This window comes from Pelecanus crispus, chromosome 10 (assembly GCF_030463565.1).
Source record: "Pelecanus crispus isolate bPelCri1 chromosome 10, bPelCri1.pri, whole genome shotgun sequence".
NCBI classification, from domain to species: Eukaryota; Metazoa; Chordata; class Aves; order Pelecaniformes; family Pelecanidae; genus Pelecanus; species Pelecanus crispus.
Window position 1 is genome coordinate 4,104,079 of NC_134652.1, and position 27,582 is coordinate 4,131,660.

The following is a 27,582-nucleotide window of genomic DNA, read 5'->3' on the forward strand; positions in this document are numbered from 1 at the left end:
CTGCAAATAACGTAAAATAAAACCACCGGCCCTTCCTGACGGCCGCTTTCACGCAGCAGTTACCTCCCGTTAACTGCACGCGCGCAGCCCCTGCGCTGGTTTTGCTGCACCCAGGGGTGAAGCCCACGGTGCTGGGATTAGCCGGCCACATGATTGCTCTGCAATCACAATAATCGCCCTGGAGCCTCCTATTCACGGCCGCTGGGGCACAGGCGGGAGCGATAAAGGTCAGGCTCAGCGTGCTCTTTCCCAATTATTCTCCAGCCCGGCCGAGCAGTAGCAGACAAGAGCACGAGCAAACTCACCGGCTGCTACTCATGGTCTGCCTTTAACGTGCTACTAAAGTGCGAGAGCTACTCAGCTTCTGTTGAGCATCTTTTGGTTTCATCACCTCTGCTTTGAAGAGTTTGGATGATTATTTTAAATATATTTTCTCGAGGCTCATTCAGGTTATTAAGCCACCTGAAGTGTGACAAACAGACCACAAAGGCGGCAGCTGGAGCCCAAGACTGAACTTTTAAACTGAAGAGCTGGGAAATACTAATCCTGAAGCAAGCAGAAATGGATTTCCTCAGGGCTAGGGGGCCTGAATCATCAAGCAGCACAAAGGACCCCTTCCATTACTAATGCGTTTTTGCTAGGAATAATATACGTAAGAAAAATGGAGTTTTTAACCTTTTCTCCAGAGATCCACTGCTTTTCAGAATTACTTGACTGCAGCGATGGTGATGAAGAGGAAATAATAGTATGTGGAGAAGATTTAGAGCTTAATCCTTTCGATGGCTTGCCTTACTCTTCCCGTTATTATAAACTTATGAAGGAAAGAGAAGAACTTCCAGTATGGAAAGAGAAATATACTTTTATGGAAAGTTTGCTTCATAATCAAATTGTGGTTGTGTCGGGAGATGCTAAGACTGGCAAGAGCTCCCAGGTGAGTACAACATACTTGGTTGGGGTTTTTTTAATTATTTTTAGAACATTTAATGTTGTACACTTTTCAGACCTACCACTACTATTTTACTAATATTACATTTTTAAAACAGAAAAAACTTTTAGCAATTAATTTACTATTCACTGCTGTTGGACTTTATTTACATTAGGCACATCAATATCCAGATTTATATTACACTAGTATCTGGTTTCTGTTAGTAGTGGACTGCTGCTATGCTGAGTGCTGTACGGTATTGCAATATAATAACATCCAGTCCTGAAGAGTTCAGCTGCGGTGTATGCACACATAGTTGTATTGAGTTTACCAGTTCTCAGTGTAGAAACAGACGTGCAGCCACCTATTCTAATCTGAGGTATGAAGCCCAGAGAGGGAAAGTGAAATACAGAAGGTGTCAAAAGATAAATGCAGTCAAATATAGATTTTAAAAATATATATATAAGCATACATTTAAATAACTTTCTTCAAATATTCACAAACAATTGACACTTACTTTATGTTTGTCCATTACAAGCCATTTTTACTCGGTTGATGATGTCTTTTGGGCTTCAGGGTAAATTGAATACTGAAGAGTAACACTTCTCAGACTGTGATTGTCTGACACAGTCTCATAAACAACTAACAAATATCTCAAACTACAACTTATTTTTGTACTAAATACTAAATTTAAAAATATCAAGCCCCTTCTGAACACTGAAGACCACATGCATTAACTACTACAGTTTAAATTTCAGAACCAAATGTACACATAACCTTAGAAAAATTCTGTATAAAATTTTCTTGTATCTATCAGTATGTGCACGGTAAATTATTGCTTTGTTTGTGTATCAGAACATCACACATCATCTTGAAAAACTATCAACTATATACTTGAAAATGTATTACAGAATGTATCAGGTAAATCCTTCCCTACTGAAATCACAGGTGTATTTCTACTGTCTTCAGAGAAGCCAAGCCTGAGTGTAAAATACTTGAGGACCTATTTCAGATTGCTTTAGTATTTTATCAATAAATCATTCCTTCTGCATATGGCTGGCCGCTATTTTGTTCCACTAGAAAATTTTGTTGCCTCCTCCCTAATATTGACTAAACATGTCATTTTATTCTCCTTTTGTTCATCATCACATTGAATGCCCAGGGGAGATGGTAGACTCTGTGATGCCTGTGTTGGATTCAACGTGTATTTGTACTTGCAAAGCATGTTTTGGTTCTGATCAGTGTTATATCAGGAAAGATATACAGTGGATTTGCAGGCAGGTCGCAAGAGAAGGTGAAAAAGTTCTCAGCAAATGACGGACTGAGATCAGTAGGGCTGTTTCTTAGGGAGAAGTAATGGTCTTTTCCTCACTTCAGCCAAGAGCAAATGCTTTTTCCAAGAATACACAACTACTTTGCAGAACTCGTGTTAAAAGACATCACTGAAGCCAAGATCTCAGTTGACTCTAAGCACATAAATATCCACTAGGACTATCCAATTCTGGTGTAATAATACATAACAGCCTAAGTCTGTTACCACAGTAAGCAGAGAAGAATTTTCAAGCAAGTGTTATAATCCAAGACGTGATTGTTTATGACTGGGATCAGAAGAAAACTTTCCTGCAGGTAAAGCTGTAGGATAATTACTGTTGCAGGGCACCTCACATCTGCCAGGCTCTTTGATGCTGGACACTGCTAGAGATTACGTATTGAACTAGAGACAACATACTTCTAATTGAAAATTCCTATGTTCCTATAAAAAGGATACACACCCACCTGGTGCCTGGAATATTTTTTGGAGTGCAAAGTCTTTACCCCTTGTTGTTGACTGCAATTTATACAAAACAAACTTTGTATAACAACAAACTACCTGCTAAGAAATATTAGCTTTTTAAATTGTCCTTAAACAAGTTTAATAAGATGTAACACATTGCTGGCTGTTTTTTAAACATTTTTAGAAACACAAATAACTATACAGAAATAAACGATATGTGGTTGATGCACCTAGTTTATATATGTTGATTAAGTAAAGGATTTCAAACCTAATACTTTCACTAAAATAATATTTATAATGTAATTTCACTTTCTCATGACAATATTTTCTAGTGTTGATTTTCTACTGTAAATACATAAATTAGAGAGCTACTGCATAAGTTTCTGGAGCAGTTCAGTTTCAGTTATCTTTGCTTACAGAGTAATTAATCTGAAATTACATATATTTGCTGTGGCATTTGTCAGTTGGAAATCCTCCTCTTCCTGGGACATGTTTCTCGCTTCAAGCACCTGAGTAGCACGGGCAGGTTTACCACCGAGCCAGCTGAGAAGCCCCTGACAACAACTGCACTAACACTGTTGGATCATTCAGGAGATACTTAAGAACGATACTGCCGGTGTTGCCTGTCCCTTCTGCAATATATTTTAGTCTAGTCTACCCTTGATTGGCTTAGAGTAGACTTGGTAGTGTAGGTTAATGGTTGGACTGGATGATCTTAAAGGTCTTTTCCAACCTAAACGATTCTATGATTCTATGATATTCAAATTAATCTGAGTCCAGTTGAGAAATTCCCAGGCAAACCTCCCAGCCCATGTCACTCCACCTCTTGACTACTTAAGAGATTCAGTGTCTTGACTTTTACCAAGGCAGATAATTTCTGTGTCAGGTGCAGCTCATCCATCAGTAGTCAGTCAGACAGTAAGGAGCAGAAGCTCAGGTTGATTTAGTTCTTCCACACTGCCTACTTCTTTTGCATTTCAGTAGCTGCTAAATGTGTTAAATACCAAATACATCTGTTTTCTTATTTACTTACAGATTCCTCAGTGGTGTGCCGAGTATTGCCTTTCTGTCCACTACCAACACGGTGTAGTTGTATGCACGCAGGTACACAAGCAGACAGCGGTGTGGCTGGCACTGCGCGTAGCCGATGAAATGGACGTCAACATTGGCCACGAAGTGGGGTATTTTGTCCCATTTGAAACCTGCTGCGCAACAGAAACTATCCTGAGGTTTGTGTGTTTGGTTTTTAATGCCTTCAAGCTAACACGTAGCTTACAGTTCTTTGCAAGTGCAAAAGTTTGCAGCTGACAGCACTCCAGTCCTTAGGCTCTTCACTGCATCGCTCCACTAACGCAGTCAGGGCAGACAGCCTAACAACCGTGGGGGAACATTGCTATAGACTCATGGAATCATGGAATGGTTTGGGTGGGAAGGGCCCTTCAGAGCCCCCCCAGCCCAGCCCCTGCAGTGCCAGGGACAGCTTTAACCAGCCCAGGGTGCTCAGAGCCCCGTCCAGCCTGGCCTGGGATGGTTCTGGGGATGGGGCCTCCACCGCCTCTCTGGGCAACCCCTTCCAGTGCTTCACCACCCTCACTGTAAAAAATTGCAAAAGTTGCAAAAGATTTTTGCATACAGTATGAAAACAAAAAAACCCACACTGCTTTATAAAGTTGTGTATAATATTTAAAAAATATTTTAAAATGCAGATACTGGAGATTTTGTGGTTAATCAATAAGCTGTAAAAGGCTTGAAGGAGGTATCTGGTGCTAAACTGTAGTAGATATTTAAGTGGGCAAGCACCTCAGTAACCTCCATATCATTCTACTTTTTCTTTCCCTGTTTTCCAGTACAGGAGTGTTCATTACCATAAAAGAACATGGGATAATCTGTTACAAAGTAAAGCTGGAATTTAAAAGCAATCACAAATCAGGGCTAGAAAAGGGTATACTCAGTTACAAGAGAAAAAAGCATTTAGGAGGATTTTTAAGAGATAAGAAATGCGTTTAGTGTATTAAATATAGGCAGGTGACAGCAGCAACACAGGGATTCAGATTTTGAGCCTCTCTGAAATTTAGGAGAGTTATTGTCTCTGTTTCCTTAATATGGCAGGCACAAAGTATAAAATCTAGATCATAAGCCTTTTTCCCAGCCACTGATTTCCAGTGGAGAAGAGGATACTCACCACTTCTGAAACTCAAGTTCAACCGCTCTTCCTTTTGCGTGTCCTTTCTCTTTCATGGAGAACTCTGTAAACTTCATCCGGCAGCACATCTTCGTGCAGCTGCTCCTGATGTGAAAGGGAGATGAATCCTAGCCTCTCACACATTGAAACCTGGCTCAAGAATTCAAAGTCCTGCTGAGCAACACAGCAAAAAAATAATTTCCTTTAAAAAACTTTCAGTAGCAGGAATAATAGGAAGGAAGGAAGTAGCAGGAAAAGTGAGGAGGGCCTTACGGTATGAATTAATCTCTCACCTTGGTTCTGCCACCGCCTCAAGTGCACATGTACACCTTCTTTTCCTCATCTAAAAGTATTAGTTCCTAGCTCAAGAATTGGTTATGGCATGCAATATGCTTAGCTAGTTTGGAAGATGAAAGGCAATATAAGTTATGATTTTAGGGTAGAACTTCTTCTTTTGCCTAGAGCATCCTTTCAACCACATTGCCACTTAGTGTCATTGAATTACACTGAGTTTCTAGCTACTTAAGGATTTAAACATGTTGTTGAGACTGTGATACTGTCTACAAAATAGACTCTCTGTTCTTGTCAAATCTTTCTTGTTAGAACAGAAAGAACCAAGCTGTCCCCAAGACCCTGAATTAATTTCTTACAATCAAATCTGAATATTCCAAGAAACTTTGTAGACTTTTCTGTTTGCACGTTGCAGATACTGTACAGACGATATGCTACAAAGGGAAATGATGTCTACGCCTCTTCTGAACTATTATGGTGTTATCATCTTGGATGACGTGCACGAAAGATCTGTTGCAACAGATGCGTTACTTGGCCTTCTTAAAGATGTCTTGATATCAAGACCAGGACTGCGGCTGGTAATACTCACTGCACCTCATATGTCCAGCCAGCTGCAGAATTATTATGGCAGCGTCCCCTTTGTAAGGGTGGAAAACAAACACCATGCAGAGGTTGTATACTCTTGCAGCGTTCAGAAAGACCACTTTCTGTCTGCACTAAGGCTGCTCTTTGAGATACACCATACAAAGGAGAAGGGTGACATTGTGATCTTTCTGGCATGTGAACAAGTAAGTTAGTAACCGATTCCAATATTTCTGATTTTAATCAAGAAACAATTTACATCTGTGTTTTTATATGACCTATAAATACCTTGTTGACAGTATCTAAAACACTGGACATTGCCAACAGTTTTTAATCAATTCAGGTTTTTCCTACAAAGAAGTTATGGTATAAATAATGCTGTATTTATATATATATATGTATATCATAAACTAATACAAGGAACTATCAGATTTTCTGTAGGCTTAAAGAAAGGCCATCATCCTTCTGTGTGATGCAAAAAGTAGCGAAAGCAGCATACAGGGACAAAGGCCATAGATGCAGGGAGTTAATACATTGCAGGCTATGTTGGCATTGGGTATATCGCACTTGGTGTTATCCCTGTTTTGCAGGAATGGACACGTATTGAGTTTGCATAAATGTCCTACTTCACATGTTTTTATCTTAAACCTGTTTACAAGGTGTTTCCATTTGCATTCTCCTTTACGGCTGCAAACTTCCCAACCGTTTGTGTACACAACAGCAGGAGGCAAATATCGCTCCAGAGGTGCAATGGTAATCCAGGAATCTGCATGGGCTTGGCTATTCTAAATAGAGGCATCTCTGAATCCCTGAAGACAGCAGAGATGACCTAAATTCACTGCTGCCAGGATTGCATGGTCATGTCCCTCTTGGAAACATTTCACACTACTTTATAGCTGTCAAAGCAATCGCCCATCAAATAAACTTTTTAAGACTTGAAATTCTTATAAATTATTATTATTACTTATTTCCCAATAGTGATCTGCAGCCTTCCACTCTGTATCATTAATTCTGCTTTAGAAGAACAAATTCGCCTTAGTAGCTCCAGGAGATAATGACTTTTCACACGCAAAGCTAAATTACCATAAACTACCCAGGTAGTATTCCTTTTCACTGTAAAAAGGGGGATGGATATGTAACACTTTTAATAATGCTAATAGTCAGTTGTAAACTTTATAGACAAAAATTTTACAAATGATGAATTAATGAATTCTCTGTATCAGTTCCCGTATTTACAATAGGTAATGTTAGAGAGAAAACACGTAGTCTTTCCATTTCAAAGGATTGGGAACAAAGTTTTATTTCTGCTTAAAAGTTTTTTTTTGATGGGCAAGTCCCACACAATACTAAAATAGTAATTTCTTTCTTGCCGAGAAGAGATTACTTAGTTTTCTCTCTCGTGATGAACAAACACTCCTTATGAACTGTTACCGCACCGTTCACATTCCATGCGTTCTTGCTTAACTGTGATTTAAAGTTTCATATTGCTAATGGCTCACTGTTCCCTAGCACTCAACTGTCTTTTAAACTGAACAAAAATATGAATAAACTAAGAACATTAAGATTACGTGTTGTCTTGGTGACAGCCTTGCTATTAGATGCCACTTCATATCTTTATAAGAATTTTTATGGAACACTTTCAACCTATTACTACTATGAATGTAGTGGCACTCTCAAATAGAAACTCAGTCTGGTTTTTCAATTTTCAAAAATGTTCTCTAATAAAAATGCTTTAGAAAAAAAAAAAATCCCTTTCAAACTGAGCAAGTCTATGAATGATTTTTGTATACCTTAAAAAAAAAAAATTTACAATCCAAATGATTTTATATTTTCAAAAGACTAAAACAACAAAAAAAAAAAAACCCAAACCCTTTTACAATTTATATTTGACCTCTGAATTTGTGGACTGTTTTAAAGGAGATGTTCCGTTAACACAGCTTATGGACATTTTATGGACTTTATGAAGTTTTTATAGAGTTCATTAATCATTAGGGAAAAAAAAAACCTCAATAAAAACCTTTACAATACTTACATCTTCTTAAACATAATAATTAAGGTAAAGTAGGGAGGTTTCTGCATACTTTGATCTTTTTATGTATTGTAGTTGGCCTAAGAACATAACAGCAGTTTCCAAAGTGACACAAACAGGGGCTGTGCTATGTTAGCCCTTCCAGCGATGGGGACAGTAGGGACTGGAGAGGGTTGGAGCAGTGACCTGCTGTCATCTCTTCTGACTCCAGGAGCACCCGTGCACATTGCACCGTGGCCAGCAGCGCAGGTCACCCCGCTGCCAGCCCCGGGGTGCACCCTGCCCACCTAGAGAGCTGTTTCCCAGGGGACACTGGCACTCAGGGCACCCACGTGCGTAACTTTGGTTCCAGCGGAAGAGAAAAAATTTGGGGACACCAGTGGGGTACCTCAGTATCTGCTACAGCACTACCAGCCTATGACAAATTTGCACCAAACTCTTCGGCACTAAATGAATGATGTGGATACATCCTACCTGTCCTAAATACATAAAGTTTAGTGACCGTTTCATAATTTCGCAGCCTTGTTATTCCTGTACTACATTTTTGCACATCTGTCTTCCTCTGGTGGTTGCTTTGGGTATGATTAAAGCCAGAGAAGACTATTTTGAAAATTGCAGAGGAAAAAAAGACATTTCAAAAAACAGCCCAACCTTTTCCTGGCCTATGGTTAGTGGATACAGTTGGTAAATTCTCATACATAGTTCTTGTCTCTTTTTTTCCCTTAAATTATTAATCATGTAAGATTTAAATGTTGTTATACTTTGATGCATAGTTAAAATTCATTTTAGAATAAAAAAAGTTGCTTTAAAATTAAATATCAATATTTCTTTTTCATACCCATGAGAAAACAGGGGGGAAAAAAAAAAAAATCTTTCTCCTGATTACAGGAAATTGAAAAAGCTTATCAAATGATCAGACAGGAACAGTCTAATTTAAATCCTGACCTTGGAGAACTCATCCCAGTTCCTTTATATCCCACAAAACAAGACCTAATTCCCAAGCCAAATCAAGACAAACAGCAATCCTGCAAAAAATACAGAAGAAAAGTGCTACTCACCACAAGCTTTGGAGAATCTTTGATTTGGATTAAAAACGTAACCTTTGTCATTGATGTCGGCGTTGAGAGAAGAAAGGTTAGTAAAGTTAACCAAAATCAGTATGCAAGAATGAACTATGCATAACCTCTTTTCCAGGGTGGGGGAAAGGGAAATGTGCAGCTAATAGATTGGTGCAAATGGTTTCTGAAGGATCAAATATCCTTCCATTCTTTCATAAGTCAGATTCTGTAACATTTTTAACATTCAAATTACCAACTTTCATAGACATGGGATAACCAAGCAAGAAACCACAATTACTTCCTAAATGCAGTCAGAAAACAAAATTTTCCAAGTTTCTAAAGCCTAATTAACCCTCCCAGCTGAAACTGCCAGTCATTTGGACACCAAACTAATCACATTCCATTTGCAAACTACGTCTCACCTTAATTTTGGCCTATCATTCCTAATTATGTCTTCAGTATCTTATAGACAGAGCGAAATACAATCAGTTCTTGGCTACCTATTGGCAGATTACCTGGTTTAGTAGATTAACCTCATCCATTGCTCAACGTCTTTGTAGTTAGTGTAGCGCCGCAGATCATATAACGCCAAGGGACGCTCACACAGGGAACCACTTCTTTTTAAAGTTGCTTGTGCTCCTGCCGGATACATGCTTCCCTCTAAGTACCTCAAAATGCTGCATTTTATCAAATTAATCTTTGACCTTTTACAGTTCATTCTAAGTATGTCCTCAGTTCTTGTTTTCCACCCCATCTGGGGAAGGACTAGTGCAGCTGCAAACACATCTCTTGTTTCTTTCATTTATATAAAACTGATGTCCTAAAGAATGAGCAACTATGTAGGAACAAGTCATTACATGATTTGGAAAGCTGCACTGCACTACAGGCTTTGTAATTGTTCAATGCGCTCTGCTAGTCAAAATAAATATTTCAGTAATAGGCAAAAGAAACAATACAGTACAGTTCCTTTATATAACCCAGAACTGAATCACCAAAATGGAAGTTAAGTGTTCCTAAAATTTTGGAAGGATGATCATTAATCCTGATTAGCCTTGAGAGCAGTTCAGTACCAGTACCTCTCATTTTCATGGCAAAAAACTGTGTCTAACTGTCATTTTTAACGGTTCTCATTTGGAGGTTATAAACTAACTCAGCCTCAAGTCAAGGGTAAAAAAAAATAGTCATGTTTTTGTGTGAAATGAACAAAAGCCTAAAAGCAGCTTTCAATTAGACCATGCATAACCCAACTTATTTCTGAAACTACAGTTGTCCTGGATGACAGAAATTAATCTCACTTCCACAGTAATCTGAAGCCCGAAGTAAAATTCAGTGCTTCCAGACTTCTGTGAATCAGAAATACAAAGTGATAGGAAAAAATAATTTTCAACACAGTCCTGATGGCCATCGAATCACCAATAGAGGTTGCACAATTTTTATCCTTTAATTCAATTATTTTGTCCTAATAGCTGATGTTTAGTCCTCTAATATTCATTCCTCAGCAGTTCAATTACACATTCAATCCATATTGCTGGAAGTCAGTTGAACATGGAGGCAACACTCAAAGCTTTGTGCAGAACAAAATCCCATGTAAGTCTTGCAGTTGGGATATATAATAAATTTACCTGGAGGAAAAGAAATTTCTCCCCTGCACTGAGGCATATTTTATCTTTTTTATTAAAGCCCTGCTTAAAGTAGACAAGGTCAATTCAGATGACATGACTAGAAAGTTGCCTTATCCAGATATTGCCTGTCTTGCCATATACTACAGAAGCTTATGGACATCATCTGGTGGTCAGAACAGTGAGTGAATCTGCTCCTCAGTTTAATCAAAATAAAGTACAATTAAGAAAAAAATAAAATAAAATGGGGCATTGTACATCTTTGTTGCAGTCCTTGTCTCCTGTACTGAATTGACAGGTTTATATATATATATTTATATATATATATATATAAAAACAATACTGAAGTATTAAGACAAAAATCTGGAGTTACAGAACAAAATGTTGTCAGACAATGTTGGGATTCTGTCACTGGAAAAAATAAATCATCTTTTTTTGATGCTTTTCTCGATGATGCCATAGATGTACATTTTGTGCTTTAGTAAGGTACATTTCTTCAGAAAAAGACATTTATCTTAGAGTATACTTACAGAGTTATTGCAAAACCTAAGTGTCTGTCTTAAAGCGCTGACTGCTCTCATTTCCACACTGGTAAAATACGCAGGATAAAAATGAAAATGTTACTACACTTTCTGTAAAATGACCTAAACAAAAATTCAATGCAGACTATTAATATCTGTGTAGTCTTCTCTTACTTATCTGATGCTTATTATCTCTTTCATTTAAAGGTGTACAATCCTAGAATCAGAGCAGACTCTGTTATAACGCAGCCTATCAGCAAAAGTCAAGCAGAGATGCATAAACAAATTCTGGGCATGTCTTCTTCAGGTAGAATTATTAGCTCAAATCCATTAGCTCAAATTATTAATGGAATTGATGTAGCGATGAAAAAAAAAAAAGAAAGAAAAAAAAAAAGGTAATTTTCCTGAAATCTCTTCCAGGAAAACTCTTCTGCTTGTATCCTGAAGAATTTACGTACAAAGAAATGAAACCACATCTACCAGCCAAAATACAGGAATCAAAGCTAACTAGCATGGTTCTCTTCCTGAAGAGGATGGATATAGCAGGCTTCAGACACTGTGACTTCATAACCAGGCCAGGTAATGAAGATGCACCAATTTTCCATATTTTTATTATTATTTTTGCAGTTATTTAAAGATTAATTTTGTCCTGTTATTCACAGTACAGTTTTTTATTGAAGTACTTGTAATAATATTGCCACTGCTTTTACCACTTACTTGCTAGAACAGTTCACAATGCAATAGTTGCACTTAGAAAAATGGTACCGTGTATGAACTGTTTGCTCTGAAAAAGACCATAAAGAATCTGGATGGAATTGGAAAAAAAAAAAACCCACCAAACAAAAAACCCCCACCCAAAAACCCAATATTCCAAATATCTTCTCATCTAGGTTTCATATTGTTTTCCTGGAACCCACAAAGAAAATTTGTGTCCCATTGTACAGATATCTAACAAAATATATTCCTTTAATCAAAAGTTTACAACCCAAATAAACTACTGTTGTTACCTAGGAGATATATTTGGAGGAAATCAACTTTCTTCTTATCCTCCTGCATCTCCCACCTCAAATTTACAAGAAGCTGTTACTTAAGGACCGTATTATTTATAAAATAAACTCAAACTTTCAATACTAGACAGGGAATACTCTGAATTTTGAGGTAAGAGTGTGAAGAAATTGGTTTCTTTTTTTTAATTTATTTTTCTGGCTTCATATTTTAGGTCTTTTTCTATACGAGGATATTTTCCTCTGTTCTGACCTACTACAAAACCCAAGTACCACTGCAAATTCTGCTGTTGATTTGAAGCCAATTAAAGTGAGGGAAATAGCACTGATTTCATTGGTTTGGGGATCATGTTAGCTATTGCCAGCTTCATTTATTATAATTTTCCAGTGCAAACAGGAACAATTCTTATATTATCCCTCCCTTTCCTCATGCACATACATGAAATTAGAACGATCAGTTGTCTTCTACACGTTGTGCACTGTCATTAACCAGTAATAAAGAGTTTAATTCCCACTGTGGGATGTTGTGATAGATTGTAAGTGGAATTATAAAGTAGAATTTATTCTACTTTTCCCTTGTCTGCCCGTTTAGCAGAAACATGCCTAAAAGAAATGGGGAAAAACATTGCCAGTCTGAGTGGTAACTAATTCAAGACTGATGAGAATCAGAGTATTTTGGCCTTACGAATGTCACCTCCTGTGTTGAATCTAGAAAACCTTCATGGAAAATGGTTATGGAATACAGTTGGCTTCCACTCAAGTTTAGAAAGTATTTTACTAAAAAAAAAAAATATTCTAAAACATATTAGTGCTTTTACTGGATATGAAGAAAGTTGTTCTTGAACTGTAGAATGAATTAGTAAACTTACATTAGGAGAAGCATTCAGTATTTTCTGATTTAAAGGCACAATGGAGACGGTATTCAGAGAGAATGAAATGCTAGAGGCATTTAAGGATTTCACAGATGTAGGAATTCTAAGTTTTGTCTGTATTTTTGTGATAATGCAGCTGAAGAAAGCATCTTGCTGATGCGTCCAAAATTGTAAAGGCATTTGATGAATGCATCAGCTTTACTTGGACGGGCATCAAATACGAAAAAGTTTTTGCTAACTAGATCAAAAATGTGAGGTCAAGGTATTGAAAAGTTTGAGGAATTACTGAAACAGTGCGAGGAATGTTAGACAAACTATTTGAACAAAGAAAAAATCCCACGAACACTGTAGGAGTCCACTGAAAGGAGATGAGAAAGTCTGCACGATTTCCTGGTTTCCTTCCTGTCTTAAGGCCCCACACAATTAAACATTTGAAACATTGCTTTAATTGTCTCGTACAACTCTTCCTTTACCCTAGGATAGATCACACACTGGCTTTCTTTGCCTTGGGGCTTTCTTCTTCCCACTTCTGAGCGGGCAACGAACCTCTTTCCTACTAACAAGTTATATCCCTACCACAATTCTCCAGAGACGACTATAAAGTTCACACTATCAGAACACAGACAGTTTGAAGCACCTGGTGTGAAATACATTTGTCTGAAAGAAACAGGAATTCTGAAGTAAGCAAATTCGTAAGGGGAGTTAGTTATTGTATTGGACCAACTTACAGAACTCAAAACAGATGTCCAGATTTAAGCACATAAAACCTTCTTTTGGGCCCTTCATCCTCCCGAGAGCTTCAGGTCAATGATCTCAGCCTGTGAAAGCCCGAGTTTTCTCATTCTGTGCTGAGACAGCCCCAACCTGCCATGCACGCTCAATGCCACACTGGTCTCCAGTGGCTTAAGAAGCAGGACGTCCTCCAGCAGAAGCAGAGACTGACCTTAAAGTCACACCACGGAGTCCTTGCTGCCCAGCTCCAACTACCTCTGGTTCCCAGTTAAAGGGTAGCCCTGAAGGTTTTTCATTGCGAGTCAAGGTCAAATAGATGTTAGACCTTTCTGGATTATGTACTGCAGGAGAGTGTTGCAGAGGAGGCAAAGAGAAGAGCTGTCAGAGATGGAAAGCGTCCTCTCTTGAGCAAGAGATTTCAGCTTCCCCAAAAGGTTTCATTGTCTTTGCTGCAGTCAGTTTAGTTGCATAAGCCTTCTGTAACCTGAAGTGATGAGAAAGGCTGAGGAAGAGGAGGAAGGGTCTCTGAGATGGTATACAGACCTAAGTGATGAGCAGCAAAGCTCCGAAAAAAAGCAGCGTGGCTTTTCTGACCCTAAGAAAACTCCTGGGTATGACAGTTCTTATTCACACCTACCACCAATGTATACAAAGCCAATTTGCCCACCCGCAACCAAACACGGCACAAGATCAACTGGACCAAAAAAACCCCCTCACAAACAAGCAAACAAAAAGACATGGCAGAGTTTGTATATGCTCTCATTTGGCCTGGCCAAATCAAGAGCTGTTCAGAGCATACAGGTACTAAAACACAAATAGCCTTTCTGTTTCTCCCCAGCACAGTTTGTCCTGGGCTTGACTATTCCCTGTCTCTTCACCTCCTCGGATTTGATTTCCCTTTGAGCAAAGGGAGTCAAGACACGGCAGCATCCCCCGTGTGCCACACATGCCACAGGCTTCCCTATGCACCGCTTCTGTTCAGCTAACATTCTCAAGTTTTCTTTGCAATTGAAACAGATGGAGGCTTTGGGGTTTTTTAACCCAAGGTGAATTTCTCCTAAACAAAATAATGTTTTCACTGAGATGACAGAGTAACTTATGGGCATGAACTGGTGAACAAACAAATCAAAAGTACACCAAAATTCATAGCAAGAATTCAGAGAGAAGTACTTCACAGTCCACTCCCTGTACCTGAAGTAGAGAACATATAGCAGATAAGTAAAGAAACAAAAATTACATCAGTAAAACATTTTATTTCTGCTCAACAACAATGTGAACAAGTTTTTTTTTTCTGCAACTCTTTGAGGAAAAATAAAAGCCTGGATTAACTCTGACTCATTACTGCATTATGAAAGCAACAAACATGTCAGGCTTACAGATGCTGCATTTAATTCACGCTATAATCGAGATGAGCAAATGCAGCAGACTTGTTACCCTTTTTAGAATTCATGAGCCATGTGAAAATGTATTTGGCACTGCAGTTCTGAAGTGCATTATTTGAATTCCTGTGCCACTATAATAGGGATGTGTTTACATTTTTATCAGTTAATCAGCTAGTTCTTTACTGTGTTATATAATGGGACAAAAGAACTCCGTTCCCACAGATTGCAGCAACATTATGTATTTTTGTAAATGACTGGAAAATCCTTATTTAAACTAGCAAATCAGTATAAAGATGAAGTCTTGTAAAATTTCCGTAAGAAATCAAGGTGAAAGCAGTTTGCAGATTCTGCATTCATGCAGAATTACCATAAACAATTGTTAGATTAAAATATTTGTTGATGGTCATGGATACCATGAGATTTGAGAGCTATGCTATTATAACCCCACTGAGAATATATTTCTAGAATATCCATAATAACAAGAGTTGTATAAATGCATAGAATTTCAAATTGTTTCAGAAACAAAATCTGTTTGTGTATTTTTTCATTAGAAACAGACTGGCAAAGACAGAAACTCAATATGTGATGTAAGGTCTGCTCAACAGAGATCACTTCATGGCAGATTTATTATCTTAAGTTCACTTGTTGATTCTTTAATGTTTTAATTTCTGATTTTCATTGATTAAATAGTATTATATATCTCCTAATGAAAAGCTTTCTGATAGCATAGACATGGCCACATACTTCATAGTCTGTAGCGCACATACCAGTGGAAAAGCATAAAAGGAACTGGAGGAGGTAAGGACCAGACAGCAAACAACCACAGGAAGCAAAGTATGGACTGGACAACCTGACCCTTAGCAGCAGCCCCATATCCATGGGACAAGAGGCATCGGGAATGGGAGTCAGGGCAGTATGAGAGCAGCCCTGCGGAGAAGGACTTGGGGGTGCTGGGGGATGAAAAGCCGGACATGAGCCGGCAATGTGCGCTGGCAGCCCAGAAAGCCAACCCCACCCTGGGCTGCATCCCCACAGTGTGGGCAGCGGGGCGAGGGAGGGGATTCTGCCCCTCTGCCCCGCTCTGGGCAGACCCCCCCTGCAGCCCTGCGCCCAGCTCTGGGCCCTCGGCACAAGGACACGGAGCTGCTGGGGCGGGTCCGGAGGAGGCCACAGAAATGCCCCGAGGGCCGGAGCCCCTCTGCTGCGGGGCCAGGCTGGGGGGGCTGGGGGTGCTCAGCCTGGAGAGGAGGGGGCTGCGGGGAGGCCTGAGTGCGGCCTGGCAGTGCTGACAGGGGCTGCAGGAAGGGGGGGAGCAAGCTTTTTAGCAAGGCCTGTTGGGACAGGACAGGGAGTGATGGGTTTGAACTACAGAAGAACAGATTTAGACTGGCCATAAGGAAGAAATGTTTTACAGTGAGGGCGGTGAGGCACTGGAAGGGGTTGCCCAGAGAGGCGGTGGAGGCCCCATCCCCAGAACCATCCCAGGCCAGGCTGGACGGGGCTCTGAGCACCCTGGGCTGGTTAAAGCTGTCCCTGGCACTGCAGGGGCTGGGCTGGGGGGGCTCTGAAGGGCCCTTCCCACCCAAAGCGTTCTGTGATTCTGTGATTCTATGTATAGCCCAATAACTGAGCACATCCCACGCTGAATGTAGCCAATTGCTTAGAATAGGGAGCTGGTATCACAAAGGGCATCCCAAAAATGAGAAGGGGCAGCCCAGTACTGTTAAAGCTGGACCACTCTCATGTCATTTACTAGAGAGTAACAAAAGAAACCAAAGTGATTAAAAATATTTTTTATGCCATTGTAAAATATTCTTTAAATTATACTCTGTTGCACAGTCGTGTGTGTGCTTTCAGGATGACACAAAACTGATAGAAAACCAACTTCACTACACAGTCAGTGCTGCCCCTGGTGTGCAGATACTACTTGCTGTATTTATGTTATTATGTATTGCCTCTGTCCTGGCTGTCCCTGCGGGCAGAAAATCACAGTAGGGACCATTACCAGCCAGCCTGGAGGAGTAAAGAAGCAGTGTAAGGGAGAACGGAAAGACTGCAAAGTATGAGTTTAGAAAAGTAATTTTTAATGATCAACTATAATTTCAAAATAATAGTTCTAGAATTGGTGGCTTCAGAGCATGACAGACTCAAAAAAATCGTACTCTCAGAAATTATAGGGGAAAAAAGAGAATCAAGATTCTGCACACAGAAACTTGTCCTTGCAGAAGAAAAATCTTTCCATTATTTGAAGAAAACTTGGCACTAGATTTCTCCATATCTTCAGTCTGCTATCCAAGGAGCAATGTTAAAAAACAATAACAGAAAACACCATTCCCCAGAACTATTCTCCCTGCAGTAATTAGTTTGGCAGTTCTTCATGCTGTTAAGCCTAACAGAAGCTGGAAAAACTTGTGGTTTGCCAGGCAGTGAATCAGCTTTTTAAAGACAACATCCCTTCACCTGGCATTCCTGTCAGCTCTAACTTTATAAGTTATTTCTGTGAAAAGAGAAGATCTATCAAGAAAAAGGTATTTTACATACTCAACACTTTCATAGACTAGGAGACCAGAACGCAGGACCTGTAGATCCTCCAGATAAGCACAATATAGTAGTTAAATGGACTATTAAAACCCAGGAAATTTATGCTTCATTCCTATCTCTAATATTCACTTATGACAGAACTTTGGGCAAATCAGTAAGTCACTTACTTCCTTATGCAACAAGAATAATACTTTTGTATTTATTTTATCACACCTTATGCACTTCAATTTCAGCCATGGAGGATGTGCTACTGAAAAGATTAAAGGCACAGCTACCTTTAGAAACATAACTTACTCTGTTCACGTCAAAGTTACAAAAAAACTGTGAAATGAAGAATATCATTTTAAGTCAGCCTGAAACTCTCAAATAAACAATTTCACTGCTAACAATAACATTTAGTTACATATTTTATGATATTTGCTTTACTAAGCCTAAGTATGATCAAGAGTAGGATCTGGATTTATATAAAACTGGTCAGTCCAGAGCAACCCAGTCTTAAGTACCCAGAGAACACAGGCAAGGGAAAGAAAATATCAGATAAGGAAATACCTGTTAAACTTCCAGGGATGTGACAGGTTCTCGCTGAAAGCACAGGACACATCTTGAGAGCTTCTTTTTAACTTTGCTCCTGTGAAAGCAGCAGTCAAGTCACAAAGCCTTGCGGTTTGCCTCGATGGCAGCAGTAGTTGGCGTTGGCAAGCAGCCCTGAAAATAATGACGCTTGCTAGAAATCATTATAAGACAAGGCAGGTTTCTGTTCTTTAAAGAAGAGCTTTCCATATCTAAACATTTACACTACTTTTGTTTTATCACAGTTTTTATTTAAATAGGAACCATATCATAAAGAACTCTCAAATGAGCATTTGCTCTTCTTACAATGGCTTTTTATTGATCGAGTTTGTGCCTCAAAATGCAGACCCATATCTGAAAGCCCTGTTGTTTTGTTTTTTTTTTTACTGTTCCTTCACCTGCTCTCATCTACCTTTACTATCTTGTCATCTTGTCCCTTCTAGCACAATAAAACTCCAGGAGTCTTCTTTCTCTTTTTTTTATTTTCTTTTTTTTTTTTTTTTTGGTAACACTCATAGCAAAATAGGAAAGTAAATTGTGCTTATAAATCTCAAGGCAACTAACTCTAGGGCATAAAAATGCAAATTACTGATGCTATCAGAGGATTGAAATTGGCTGCCATATAACCATATATTTTGTAAGTTCTAGCACAAACTACTTTGCTGATTTCTGGAAATCAGCTTTCATGATCTCCTAGTAATTACTATATGTCTGAATGACTATTTTACTCTCCCTGTATTTTCAGTCACTGATCTCTATTTCCTGTCACTGACTCTTATTCTTCATAAGCTGTTACTTTTCATTTCTTTAAACTTCCTAAGTATTTTCTTCTCAGACACTTTAGCTTTTGCAAGGGCTCATCTTTTATCCCATGAAATCTCGTATATCTGATAACAAATGTTCTCTCTAGACAGAAAGCCCTCATGTTGTACAGGCAGAGATATGAACCCTAATACTGAAATGAAACAGGTCTACAGTTTTAACAGGAGTTTACAGATTCCTGAGAGAATGTCTCTGAAAACTAATAGTGTTTTAAAATTAAGTGAAGACACAACACTAACAGATTTACATGCTGGAGAAGTTCTGCAAAAGCTCATGTAAGGGGAATTAATAAACTATTTTTCCCTTCAGATATTAGTAACAGAAAACGGTTAAAAACAACAGGTGCTTGCTTGCTTCCCATTTTACTTTTTTGTTTACTTCATTATAACTAGTTAATTACAGAGTGGTGGCAATAAACTAACAGTTCACTGCCAACGAAGTAAAAACCCAAACTCAAGATTTTCTTGCAGAAAGGCAGGGTGCCTGCAGTGCGGCGGTATGGCTAAAGGTGACCCACCAGCTCCTTACAGGCTGGCTTTGCTTTTAATCTTCGTGATGCAGAAGTAGCCTGCCAAAGACAAGTTCCCATTCATAATGAATTCAATCAAGAAATTATTTCTAGTCATCTACTAATGAAGATTACAAGAACAAATACACACCCTGCCTGTGTGGGTAGCTGTGGTTGTGTTTTGGTTTTTTTATTTAGAGATTTTTTCGACATTAATATGCAAACTGACAGCAGCCCACAGAAGCCTGAAAAATTGCCAGTGCAGTCATTAGTTTCCCAGTGCTGGGTACGCTTGGCTGGGGATGAGGCCAAGTCCTGCTGTAGCGGAATTTTTGCCACCAGCTTCAATGGGACTAGAATTTAACTTGTTATCCATAAAACAGAGATAAAATATCAAACAGTTCCTTCAACTGGAATAAGGAGAAAGTTGCTGCAGTGATAGGAAAGCAGTTATGAATTTAAATGACCTGGCACTCATAAAAGATATTGACCATCACAATAAGACCTGGAATAGAAATCTACCTTGAAAAGAGCTGGGAGGAAAGAGCCTTCACACCTCAAGAGTTCCCAAATTTCCACCAATGTCTTTCACGCTCTAGCAACTACTTTCTGGAGAGTGTAGGCTTGATAATTTCTACTCAGCCTTCAGGTTCACCCTCTCGAGCCCCAGAACTGTAGACTCCATGGTTGTACATAAAGCTCTTCTATGCTTGTTTTGCCAAAGGGACCTACCTTCATCAACAGCAGATTTCCTACAGACCTGCTCAAGTTCTCATTTGAAGTACTTATTTGCTTAATCCTGTCCTTTCAGACGTGTTTTCTTATCACTGCAACTGCGAGGGTCTGAATTCATTACACCATTCTTTTAGCAGAACAACGTGTCACTGAGAAAACACTTGACTAATTTTTTCAAAATCTGAAAAAAATGTCAGAATAACATTTCATATTCTTCTGACACCATCCATCAAAAGAAAAACCAGCCAATAATAGTAAAAGGGCTAGGTTATGCATAAGCTGATTCTGTCTTCCACTGCCTCAGATGCAGAAAAGCAAGAGAAAAATAGTGAAAAAAAGGTAAAGGAGAAATTCAGCAAGATACTTAATGAGAAAGGAGAGTCTTGGTCAAACTTCTTCGTTATTTACTCCCATCCAGCTGAGAGGTTCAGAAGAGCTACTGCAAATGCCACCTTTTGGGCTACTGAGAAATAACTGAGATGTAATGATAACTGATGAAAAAGACGTATTTGTGTCTGTGTGTATAAGCCATTTTCTGTATCTTCGAATCTTGTATCGCTGATTGATTTCAATTCCCTCTCATCCATGAAAGAGGAGGATACACCTATGATTTGTGGAGGTACTCCTCGTAGACTAAGCTTAATATGCTATTGACCAAAACTGAATTAATTGAACAATTAACTGAATTAATTGTTGATACTCCAGCAGTCTTCAGAAAAAGCACCTGTGGGCCACTTTAGCCTGAAAGCTTGGTGTTCAACACATGCAGAAGCAAACCTCCCTACCGAACGCTCCCGGCAGGGTTTCACTTGTGTTTATCTAAGACACAAAACTTACCACTTCAGTCTTCATTCTCTTCATTGATTTAATTTAGTGCAGTGAGAAAGTACAGCCAATTGCTGGGGAGACATTTTCTTTTAGTATGTTACATTTTTCTTCTGACATCATGAGAAACTATGTAAAAACATAATAATAATTAAAAAAAAAAAAACCAAAGCAACGAAGAGAACTCCAAATACCTGCAAGAATAAAACAGCTACAACTTCTGTAAATGCTTGTCTTTTGGTTATAATCCTGTTTCCTAGAGCTGTTGTGTATCTCTCAACACCCCTCAAATGTGACCACCCCTCTTCAAAAAGAATGAACATGCACCCAATTACCTGAAGACTGCCAGTAGTGGAAGTTTTTGACATAGTCTTGGTGCAATACATTACTCAGCACTCACCATGTCGTAACTTTTGACAAAAACTGCTCTGACAGAAAAAATACCAACAAAGTTATTTGCAGCCCTGTAATTGTTATCCCTTATTTTCTTCCTCCAGAATGTTCTCAACCTTCCGTTCATCTCATCTATTACTTTTTCTTCTGATGCGCTGTCAAATGATAGAAGCTGACTTCTATCATTTTCACATAGGAAATACACAACTGAAATCTTAAAATGAGAATTAAGGCATTCATTTATATGTAGCTGTTCTCAAGAATTTGAATTATCTTTCCTTTTTATTAGCTCCTGAAAGCCTGATGCAGGCTTTGGAAGATCTCGATTATCTAGCAGCCCTGGATAATGATGGAAACCTTTCTGAATTTGGAATTATTATGTCAGAATTTCCCCTGGATCCACAACTGTCGAAGTCAATTCTGGCTTCATGTGAATTTGAGTGCGTTGATGAAATGCTCACCGTTGCGGCCATGGTAACAGGTACTCATAAATAACGTCTTCCCGCATGGTTTGTGTCACCTGCCAAATCCACGTAGACTCTTTCAGTCTATTCACAAGGGCAACGCAAAGGCAAACTTCTGTTATTCCCATCCTGCTTATTTCAAGTAAATGAGTATATTTGGCTGTTTAAGTCTTTACTTTAAGTATGCAATGAAACACAAGTAATGAATTCATAAGTAGCACTCCAATTCCATGCTTCAGACGCCCCATTAACTTCCAACCTTTTGTCAGAAAGCATACACAGAACATCCCTTCAAAATGAACTTTCTTATTTCATATTCATGTACATGTTACAGAATGAAGCAGCAAATTAGGGGAAGTTCTAATTACAAACAATATTGAACTGTTGACCTACGAAGAATTACTTTGTGATCTTGTTTCTCCACTTTAAATATTTTATAAAACTAACTAACCTGAAGTATCCATACCATTCTGTTCTGATGTGCCTGCTCCTCCATGGCACTGTGAGACAAACCAGCTGGCCCCAAATACTGGACACGTGGACTCTGGAGCAAGAATATTTACATTAGGTGGTTGATAACTATAGAACTTCCTTCATTTGATGTGACAGAGCTTTCAAACCAACACGTAAACCCCAGATATTTAAAACCTATTCATTTGGCAAAAGCTGCTATTGAAATCTTAATACATCAAAGATGCAAAAACCTGAAGATTTCGGGATAACTAAGAGGAGGGTGACTCTAGAAGCAGTTCAAATAGCAAATAATGACAATGACTTCTCAGGATCCTACCAGACAGTGCAGGACAGGGCTAGACTTAGATTCTTTCAGGTCTCAGTGTTACACAGTGATGTTGGCTCCAGCAGCATTTAGCTGTCTCATTTCTCTCCACAGCAGCCTCCTAACCATATAGCACTATGCTGTTGGTTTTATGGCATAACCCTAGCACAGAAGCAATGCTTGAGAGCTATCTACTGCTCAACAGCCGCAGCTTAACCTTGCCTGTACAGAGTGTTTTGGCATGGCATTATTGTGCTCCACCCAGAAGCAATATCCTAGGCCCAGAAATCGGTGAGGAGTCTTAGGCAGCAAGAACATGAACCCACAGGACACCAAGCTGCATTAGTTCTTCTCCTTATGGAACAGCTTCGGTTTATGATCAAGCTGGCTTCATTTTTTAATAGTGGGCCTAAACTTGTGATAAAATTTTTAAGTACATAAACCAAATGTAAACAATTGAGCATAGGCACATTAGTTTTTAAAAAGCTCAACCATCTCAAAAGACACAATTATGTAGCACAGCACGGCAACAGAAGTAAAATGCACTGCAAGGCACAAATTTAAGCATATATGAGCAAATTAAGGCATTACATCCATACATTTAGTTTCTTTCTGTATTAAAGAAACCATATGCTTGGATTCTGGATAAACTGGATCATGCCATTATGAAACATTTTTGGCATCAGTCTAGGAGAAAGCTTCTCACCTTATTTTGTGTTTACAGCACAAATTAACTAAACAAGAGATTGAAAGAACATCCACATAAATAAAACCTTAGTGAATGCAATACATTCTTCAGCAGCAATTCAACACTGAAGATTAAAGGGGACTGAGAAAGGGAAAAAAAAAGAAAAATATCAGTGGAGTTACTATTTGTGCATGCACCTACATGTCTTAATAACCACTGGCTTGATTTTTTTCTAAGCTCCTAATTGCTTCTTACACGCACCTCCTGGAACAGAAGAGATTGCTCTTACTTGCTGGCGAAAATTCTCACACCCTGCAGGAGATCACTTTACTCTTATCAATGTCTTCAATGCCTTCAAGGAAGCCAGTGCAAACACTGCAAGTCAATGTAAGTGTACCCATACCAGACAAAATGAAGCACATTGTTACCAATTTGGAAAAAAACAAAACAAAAAAACCCTGAACGTTGTTGGCATTTCGTTCATAAACCCTTTTTGAATGATTCTTTCTAGAATTGCTCCTTTGCAGAGAGAACAGAAACCTGATCGTAGCCATTACAAACAAATATTAGTTTTAGTTTATTAACTGGAAGTGACCTAGGACAGGGTACCACATTGAACAAGGATATGGCAGCACTATCACTATTGTCATTTGAAGTGATATTGCTCAAAAACAGAAAGATGGTTCCTCCTGTAAGAGCGCATAATCCAGGTTTAAGATGTGAAACGACACAAACGCAGTCGAAAAGGGATTTGATTCCCCCAGCAGCCCAACAATTCTGGCATTTTACTGATAGCTGTCAACTAAAAGGAAAGTTTAAGGGAAAAAATCGAAAGTAGTAAAGTTCACATTTACAGGAAACCAAATGAAAGCCAGGGGACTGCACAGCAGACAGAAGCTCTTCGCAGTATTTTCCTGTGCTCAAGCACCTTGCTCAGGTTCATTTAGCCCAACTCCAGTACTTTGACACTGGAGTGACAGATTTGCATATACTAAATAAAAACTTAGGACAGGACAGTAGGATTGTTTCACATTCAGTCATACTGAATGCTGGAGAGAGGTCCAAGAGAACCTGTCCTTTACCAGCATGCAGGATCATCACCAGCACTGCAAATGTGATTTCAGTTCCATATCCTGGCCTGAATCCAGAAAGCCTAAAAATAGAGTTGCCACTCATTCTATTCGAAGCTATTACTTTTTACAGACCAAATAAGGGATTCTGAATTTTTTTAAAGTATAGCTAAAATTCCATAAAATTAAGTAAGGATATCATGAATGGCCCACTCACTTTACAAGCAAGATCTAGGAGCCTAAGCTGTCCATACGGTTCTTGTAATCAGAATTTTGGACAGCTCTGACACAGCTACTCACTCCAAAATGTTTTTAATCTATTGCACCAGTCAAAGAGCATTTTATAGAGCAGTATCTGTGGATAGTACCTATCAGTAAGACTTTGCCTTAAGCCAAACCACTGTTTTTTCCTCCACAGACTACAGTAATGAGAAATGGTGTCGTGATTACTTTCTAAGCTGTTCTGCACTGCGGGTGGCAGAAATTATCAGAGCCGAACTAGTAGAGATTATGAAGCGTATTGAACTTCCCATTTCAGACCCGGACTTTGGATCAAAAGAAAATATACTAAGCATTAAGAAGTCTCTCTTATCCGGTTACTTTATGCACGTAAGGAAAAATATCGTGGTTTCATCTTACTGCATTGTTAACTTATATAGAATGCTTCCAGAGAACTTAAGGTAGGTGGTGAAATCTTTTGATCATCAGAAAGGATAAAAGCCATGTTTTTCCACAGTGTATCAGACAAACACTTCTGCCAATTCCAATCTTCTCTCTGGGGTTCAGCTAATACAGCATGAATTCCACACAATTCACTGCAAGAGGAAAACTGTCACTATGCCTTTCACTCAAAGAACTCTTTTACCTCAAAAACCTCTTTAACTTGTAATATTCTCTCAGACATTATTTCCTTTTTGAAGATGTTTCTTGTGCAAATACTCTGGAAACAGAGAACTGACTTATTGAATATGTTTAGGTATATATAACACACAGCTTGCTTCATCTCAACCAAATGAGGTACTCTAGCTGTAATTGTAAACATAAACAATAAAGATTAATTTATTCCCGCTTGAAAACATGCTTTCCTTCATATCACTATGCTCCATCTAAACACAAGAATGACCCCTCCAAACTACACTACTTCAAGTGCCCAGCCACGCATTGTATTCTAAAGTCTTCTAGTTCTTTAAGAATACATGTTTTCATACAGACTCTTCAAAGCCCACCGCCAAATTCAGATATTTACTGTGTAAGCCTGCCCTCATTTGTTGCAGACAGTTTCCTTTCAAACATAGAGACGGACATTTGCTTTAAGCCTCGTATCATAGTATTCTATCCAGTCCCTAGGTTTCCCACAGAAATTTGGGAAGAGTTTTAGGCTCTCCAGTTTGAAGTATCTGAATACAAGTTTAATTCCTGGTTTTAATATAATAGGCAAACACTGATCTATGCATCTTGTACATTCAATTAAGTAATGGATAACCCTCTGCATTTTTTTTTTAGATTGCTCGTGATGTAGATGGCTCAGGTAACTACTTAATGTTAACACACAGACAAGTGGCCCAGCTTCACCCCTTCTCATCATATTGTAACACCAGAAGGATTCCTGAGTGGGTTTTATTCCACGAGTTTAGTGTATCGGAATACAATTCCATCAGAGTCGTCTCTGAGATATCACCCGATCTGTGAGTTAACAATGATGAAACTATTTCTTCACTCATACCTCTAGCACAAAAACATAACTTAAGGCACAGACAGGGTGAGGATGTGTGTGTACATTGAGAGCAATGCTTGGAAAAGTCAACTCTGGTTGTCATCTCCATTTCCTTTATCTCTGTCATAAAAATAGCTCACCTTCTGGTTCTGTTGAGAAAACATTCCAAGCATAACTGATTCACTCTAGGTAGGGATGTTGGTTTACCAAAAAAAAAAAAAAAAAAAAAAAAAAAATTAAAAAAAATCAGTAAAATAGACATAAGAGAAAAGGACAATCTTCATACCCAATCAAGCAAGAGCCGTTGGCATCACCGGAAGGGTGAAGAAATTGTTGGTTTTCACACTTTTTATATTCACTAGTGAATATATGTGGAATAAATTTTATTTCTTTGTTGCCAGTATTGTTCGTCACCATGTGTAGCTTTGCTATATGACTTCATTTTCATTCAGAATACTCACTGATTTAGAACTCAGAACTATTAAAAAAGGGAGGAACTGTGATCTCATGCCCTTACCATTCTTTTCACGCCAAACACAGCATCATTTAAGTCAGCCTTTTGTATTTCCTAAATGTGTGCTGATCTGTCCAGGTACGGAAGTAAGTCTCAATGTCTGCCACTGTAACTAATCAATTCATCCATTGAAAAAACACCTTACAAGTAGCCAAAGTTTCTGACAAGGTAAAATATACGGGGGGGTGGGGGGGGCAGGGGGGGGGGGGTGGAATCAAGGAAGAGAACACAGCAGTGTACTCATAGATTAATCTACCTGGAAATTTCTTTGTTCCCTGAAAAGCTATCTTCCAGCAAATATTTTCCTCGAGATGTTTTATGTACTCAGCCAGCTAAATCACCCCATATCAACTGTTCATGGATTCAAGAAAGGACTACAGTCTTCCTTCTGCAAAAATTTCTTTACACTGAGAACGTACTTCTCACTGTTCTCTTTTCTATTTTCAGTGTTTATAAGAAAGCCTTTTTTATACTTTTATTGAACCAAAAATATGTTCAAATTCAGAAAAATTACTATTTAATGCAATCTGCAGCATTGAGAACTGAACGACAATCACCTGAAGTGTAGACTGAGTGCATTAAGTAGAAGTCTACTGAAAGCACAAACTACTACCACATCTTGCAGAGTTTTGGTTTTGAGTTGAAATACCAGCTTTGTAGCTGTATGCATCAGCATGTTGCTGGTGTCTTTTGTACAAGCCTGGAAATAGCTATGCAAACATTTCAAGTTAAAAAAATAATATTTTGTCTTATTTCCTCACCAGATTCGTGGAGCTGGTACCTCAGTATTATTTTAGCAATCTTCCTCCTAGTGAAAGTAAAGATATTCTGCAGGAAGTGATCAATCACTTGTCACCTGTTTCAGCCATGAAGGAGGAACAGAAAATGAACAGTGACAGCAAAGAAAATGAAAAATTTCCCCAAACTCCCACTAAACAAAGATGTATTATTCAGTGATTTTAGACTGAACTATCGTATATTGGACAAAT

At 38.7% G+C, this 27,582-nt stretch overlaps 1 protein-coding gene across 1 annotated transcript; it reads left to right on the forward strand.

Moving 5' to 3' along the window:
* The first annotated feature begins 661 nt into the window (after positions 1-661).
* DHX32 (DEAH-box helicase 32 (putative)) lies at positions 662-27,550 on the forward strand. The gene is made up of 11 exons (XM_075717771.1): positions 662-931; positions 3,735-3,928; positions 5,588-5,960; positions 8,672-8,917; positions 11,189-11,288; positions 11,402-11,560; positions 21,655-21,846; positions 23,533-23,682; positions 24,784-24,974; positions 25,869-26,050; positions 27,358-27,550. Exons 1-11 carry the CDS (start codon positions 662-664, stop codon positions 27,548-27,550), a joined length of 2,250 nt encoding a protein of 749 aa, XP_075573886.1.
* The last annotated feature ends 32 nt before the right edge of the window (positions 27,551-27,582 follow it).